Genomic DNA, 6,000 nt, shown 5'->3' on the forward strand with positions numbered 1-6,000 from the left:
GTTATGGAGATGAACCTATGTTGGGAAAATAGATAGACACACGAAGCCCACATTAGAGAGTGGTTGGTTAGCCAACCCTATTAGTTATAGAAGGGTGTTGTATGGAGTAGAATATTATTTTCTTTTATTTTATTATTATTGTAAAGAAAATTGGAATTGTGTGTGTGTTCTATCTAGGGGGGAGGGGTGTTGTGTCCTGGGCCTGTTGAGGAAACTCAGCAGGCCCAGAAAGGTTGCAAATGGTCCTGGGCATTGTAAAAGCTGCCCGGGACCAGACAGAGCGGCGCCAGCCTTGTGTGCATGCGCAAGGGGTGAAAACGCTGTGTTCCTATTGGTTAGCACTATCTGGGTTCCTCACCCTATAAAAGGCCTGCGAGCCTTTTGCTCTTCACTTGGAGTTGGAGAAGGAGAATAAAGAGCTATTGTTTCCACCATGCGTCTTCGTCAATTGCTTGCGAACCGAAAACACAACAGTAATCATCACTAAGGGCCTCCAAGTCAAACTCACCAACTTGGTCCCTGGCATGGAGAAGAGGGGGCATCGATTCTCGCAGAAATGAGTGGCTTTTCATCAGGAACCGGACCTATGCCAGAGGGGGAAATGAGCAATGAAACATGTGAAGTTACATCATGTAGATATTCTTGCAGGGGACTTTAGTATTCTGCTATGCCATCTACCTGTCCTTCAGTACTATCCTTGTGGATATTCAAAGAATGGAATTGCACCCATCAGCTCAGCTTGATGGGGTGATCCAAGAAGTCTCTAATGCAGGGCTTTTAAACAAGTGGTACGGGTACCACCTGTGGTACATTGGCACCTGGCAGGTGGTGCGTGACCATCCTAGAAAAGTGGTAGTGGAGGAGGGGAATGAGCTGAACTGGTGGCAGCACTGCACAAGCCTAATCGAGAGATGGCTGGAGCTTCAGGGCTGTCAGGGCTCAGTGGAAGCGCCAGGATCAGCGCCAGGCTCCAGCTGGAGCTCAGCGCTGATCCTGGTGCTTCTGCTGAGCCCTGAAGAAGCGCCGATCAGCTGGAATGTTGCAGCATCTCCAGGGTCTTATGATTTACATTCAGATGCTTGGCAACTGATTCATATTTATGACGGTCACAGTGTCCCAGGGTCATGTGAAGTGACCAAAACCTGCTGTAACCACCCAGCAGACAGGAGGAATAAAAACCAAACACACCCCACCCCACCCCCGCTGCCAATCCTCAACAGAAATGCTCACAACAATGGAAACCTCGGATAGGAGGAAGAGCGCCGCTGGACGGGCAGGCAGGTGTCTTACTCGGCTGTGGCTTGGGGGGCACTTTTTTCAGTGCCATTGTAACTTCGAACAGTCACTAAGCGAACTGTTGTAAGTCGAGGACTACCTGTAGTTTATCACTTTTTTCCTTTTTTTGGGGGGGGGTCATCAAGTTTTTGACATCTTGCTAGGCGACTGGTGGTCCTCGGATGTTGCCATATCCTAAAAGTGGTAAATAGGTGAAAAGATTGAAAAGCCCTGCTCTAATGCTCCCATGGCAGATCCCATGGTGCTATACTGCCTGCTGATTTTTCAGCTCATTGTTTTGCTTGGATGAAATCTGCTAGTCTTCCAATTTGCAACAAGAACATACGAGGGCAATTCGGAAATAAACCTCCATTTGGTTATCATGACAGACACGTGCAGATACAGAACTTTTGCTGACTACAGATGGGTGACCACTTCTTGTCTCATCATGCAGGTCAGTTCATCCATCTTTAAACATGTGACACCACTGATGTACAACACCTTCACTCATCACATTTGGTACATAAACATTACACAGTTCATGGTGAATCGCAGCTGCTGAAAGTTTTTTCACACACAGGAATCGTATTACTGCATGCACTTCATCTTTGGAGAGATTTTCTATGGCAGGGTTTATTTTCAATTGATCTAGTGGACGAGTCAACTACAACACTACCTTCTCCTTCCATTCCTCACTGCCTACTGAACTATTGCGCAAGGCTCCATAGGACGGGCGTCGGTATCCCTGCCTATTTGTCGCACGTGCTCAAGCGGAGGTTTATTTCTGAATTCCCCTCATATATTTGAGGCCATGGCAATTGCTACTGCAGGCATTTATACACAATGTATGCATGACTATGGATGCTAAGGAGAGTACCTTCTGCCACAAGATTAAAAATAATGTACTGTATATCTTGTTCAGGGCAACGTATACTAAAGAATATGTGTTTAACCTGGCCATCCTTAATGCCCCTATTTGGGGTTTATGGGACCAGTCCAGACCATCCAGAGGGCACCAGATAGGAGAAAACTACCTTAAACCTGGAGTGAGGTTGCCATGTCTTCTCTGTGCAATGGCACATATATGGCCTGTGTTTGGTAGTATAAATTTATGCTGCCGGGGGCCTTTGTAGCACCTGCTGCTATCTATGTTTTCCACAATGAGATGTTCTATGGCAACCAGAGTTCCTTCACAAATCCAACCTCATCTTAACTACCCTCATTGCTGTTTAAGAAATCCTTTCCCCTGGAAAAGTACTTACTTTTCCAGAAGATTAATTCGTAATGAAGTTATTCAAGCCTTTTATAAACAGAGATTCCAAATTCTAGTGCAAGATGTTATAATTTTAAAGGAAATACCTCCTAAGATACTTAGGAAAAGAAAGGATTTTGCTTTTTTGGCTGAAGAGCTGAAAAAAATGACAAATTCAATTCAGATGGGATATACCTGTTGGAATTGTGGTGAGCTATATGGGGACACGTTATAGGCTTAACACAATTTTGAAAGCAAGAGATTTTTACAGTTCAGTTTTGAAGGCAGGTTCACCACTATCTCCATGATTTAGCAGAAGAAGAATGTTTGAAGAACAAGCGGTTGAAGGAGCAATGCCATTAAGTGTAGGAGATTCACAAGGTGATAAGCAACAACTTTCTGAGATGAAAGATGATCCAAAGGGACAAAGAATGACCCATGCAGCTCACAGATGTAAAGAAAAAGAGCAGCAAAAGATGGATGTTGTACCTATAATGCATCAGATTACCTCAGAGCCAGTGGGAGATACAAGACCTAAGAGATCAGTGACAGCTGATCTTCAAGGAGTGTTTCAGAGGCTCCAAGCCACTAAAAATGGCAAGATTCCTGACATGGAATGTTAACGGTTTGAATTCACCACAGAAAAGAAAGAAAATATTTCATTATTTGAAACAACATAAGAATGATGTTGTGTGTTTGCAAGAAACTCATATTACTTCAAAGGATCAAAAGTATTTGATTAATTCCCGGTTGGGAATGCATTTTACAGCTTCTGCCCAGCAGAAAAAAGGAGGCATAGTTATTTATGTGAAAAAAGAGTTATCGCCGAAGTTAATTGATTCTGACTTAGAAGGACGATATGTTATTATCGAGTTATTATTGAATGGAAGGAGATGTCTTATTATTGGATTATACGCTCCAAATCAACAACAAAAACAGTTTTACAAGTTGATACATCAGAAAGTAAATCAATTGGATTATGTAAAAAAGATGTTGAGACTTTAGAAAGAGTACAGAGAAGAGCAACAAAGATGATTAGGGGACTGGAGGCTAAAGCATATAAGGAACGGCTGCTGGAATTGGGTATGTCTAGTTTAATGAAGAGAAGGACGAGGCGACATGATAGCAGTGTTCCAATATCTCAGGGGTTGCCATAAAGAAGAGGGAGTCAAGCTATTTTCCAAAGCACCTGGAGGCAGGACAAGAAGCAATGGGTGGAAACTAATCAAGGAGAGAAGCAATCTAGAACTAAGGAGAAACTTCCTGACAGTGAGAACAATTAACCAGTGGAACAACCTGCCTCCAGAAGCGGTGANTATTATTATTATTATTATTATTATTATTATTATTATTATTATTATTATTATTATTATTATTATTATTATTATTATTATTATTATTATTATTGGAAACTGGAATGGTGTTTTAGATTCAAGTAAAGATAAGAAAGGTTCCTTTAAAGCTTCTAATCATTCTATCTTACCTAAAACTTTTTTTGATTTGAAGGATGATTTGGAATTAAGAGATATCTGGCGAGAACGGAATATAGAAGAAAGAGACTTTACTTTTTTTCGGACAGACATCAATCGTATTCCAGAATTGACTTTTTTTTAATTACTAATGATTTCTTTTCTAGGGTGAAGAAATCAAGATTTTTCCTAGAATATTGTCAGATCATAGTCCTGTATGGATGGAATTATCTGCTGAAGATGGGAATAGAAGGACTTGGAGATTAAATGAAAATTTATTTAGATATGAGGGGAATTTGCAGAAATGTAGAGATTATCTGAAAGAATTTTTTTTGTTGAATATGCATAAGGGCACCTCGATTTCAAAGGTTTGGGATGCTAGTAAAGCATATATGAGAGGTGCTCTGATTCATATGAATAGTGCATATAGGCGCAAACAGATGCAAAAACGAAGAGATTTAGAAGAGGAGATTAAACTAAAAGAGAAGGCTCTTATTTTAAATCCACTGGATAATAAGTTAAAGGTAGCCATAACTATGCTTAGGGAGCAATTCAATATGTTATTGGCTGATCAGATGGCAACTAATTTGCAATTTATGAAACATAATACTTTTTGTAATGCAAATAAACCTGGTAGGTGGTTAGCCTACCAATTATGAAAGAAGCAGAAGTCAAGAATTATAGAGAAAGTAGATTACAAAGGCAAAGTGACATATAAACAAAATTTGATTAAAAGTAGTTTTTTGGATTTTTATTCAAAGTTATATGCCTCTGAGAATATACAACTTTCAGAAATAGAGAATTATCTACAGCAGGGCTTTTCAACCTTTTCACCTATTTACCACTTTTAGGATATGGCAACATCCGAGGACCACCAGTCGCCTAGCAAGATGTCAAAAACTTGATGACCCCCCCAAAAAAGGAAAAAAGTGATAAACTACAGGTAGTCCTCGACTTACAACAGTTCGCTTAGTGACTGTTCGAAGTTACAATGGCACTGAAAAAAGTGCCCCCCAAGCCACAGCCGAGTAAGACACCTACCTGCCCGTCCAGCAGCGCTCTTCCTCCTGTCCGAGGTTTCCATTGTTGTGAGCATTTCTGTTGAGGATTGGCAGCAGGGGTGGGGTGGGGGGTGTTTGGTTTTTATTCCTCCCGTCTGCTGGGTGGTTACAGCAGGTTTTGGTCACTTCACATGACCCTGGGACACTGTGACCATCATAAATATGAATCAGTTGCCAAGCATCTGAATGTAAATCATAAGACCCTGGAGATGCTGCAACATTCCAGCTGATCGGCGTTTCTTCAGGGCTCAGCAGAAGCACCAGGATCAGCGCTGAGCTCCAGCTGGAGCCTGGCGCTGATCCTGGCGCTTCCACTGAGCCCTGACAGCCCTGCAGCTCCAGCCATCTCTCGCTTAGGCTTGTGCAGTGCTGCCACCGGTTCAGCTCATTCCCCTCCTCCACTACCACTTTTCTAGGATGGTCGCATACCACCTGCCAGGTGCCAATGTACCACAGGTGGTACCCGTACCACTGGTTGAAAAGCCCTGATCTACAGCAGGCAGACTTTCCTAGATTATCAAATAATCAAAAGGAGGAGATGAATTGCTTGATTACTTCTGAGGAAATTATTGGAGCAATCAAGCAATTAAAGGTTGGTAAGGCTCCCGGTACAAATGGATTAACAGCAATTTATTATAAGATGTTATCTGATGAAATGATAGAGCCATTAAAGGAACTGTTTAATAGTATTTTGTTGGGTGCAGAGGTACCTCCATCTTGGAGAAGGGCTTTCATATCGCTGAACCCAAAGGAGGGTCAGGATTTGACTCAGCCCAAGAATTATAGACCTATATCTTTATTGAATATAGACTACAAGATTTTTTCAAAAATATTGGCAAATAGATTAATGCAAGTTTTGAGGCAATTGATTCATAGTGATCAATCTGGATTTATAACTGGAAGATATATGAAGTATAATGTAAGACAAATTGTTAATTTAATT

General features: G+C 41.4%; 1 protein-coding gene across 1 annotated transcript in view; it reads right to left on the minus strand.

The window, feature by feature from the left end:
• The window catches only part of LOC107288521 (sterol O-acyltransferase 2-like), a 28,234-nt gene that overhangs the window by 14,970 nt on the left and 7,264 nt on the right, over positions 1-6,000 (minus strand). The window contains exon 7 of the mRNA XM_029284381.1: positions 509-584. Within this exon, the coding sequence (XP_029140214.1) occupies positions 509-584 (76 nt within the window). The remainder of the gene's footprint in view (positions 1-508; positions 585-6,000) is intronic.

The sequence above is a fragment of the Protobothrops mucrosquamatus genome, unplaced genomic scaffold (genome assembly GCF_001527695.2).
Source record: "Protobothrops mucrosquamatus isolate PMUCROS unplaced genomic scaffold, P.Mucros_1.0 scaffold555, whole genome shotgun sequence".
Classification (NCBI taxonomy): domain Eukaryota; kingdom Metazoa; phylum Chordata; class Lepidosauria; order Squamata; family Viperidae; genus Protobothrops; species Protobothrops mucrosquamatus.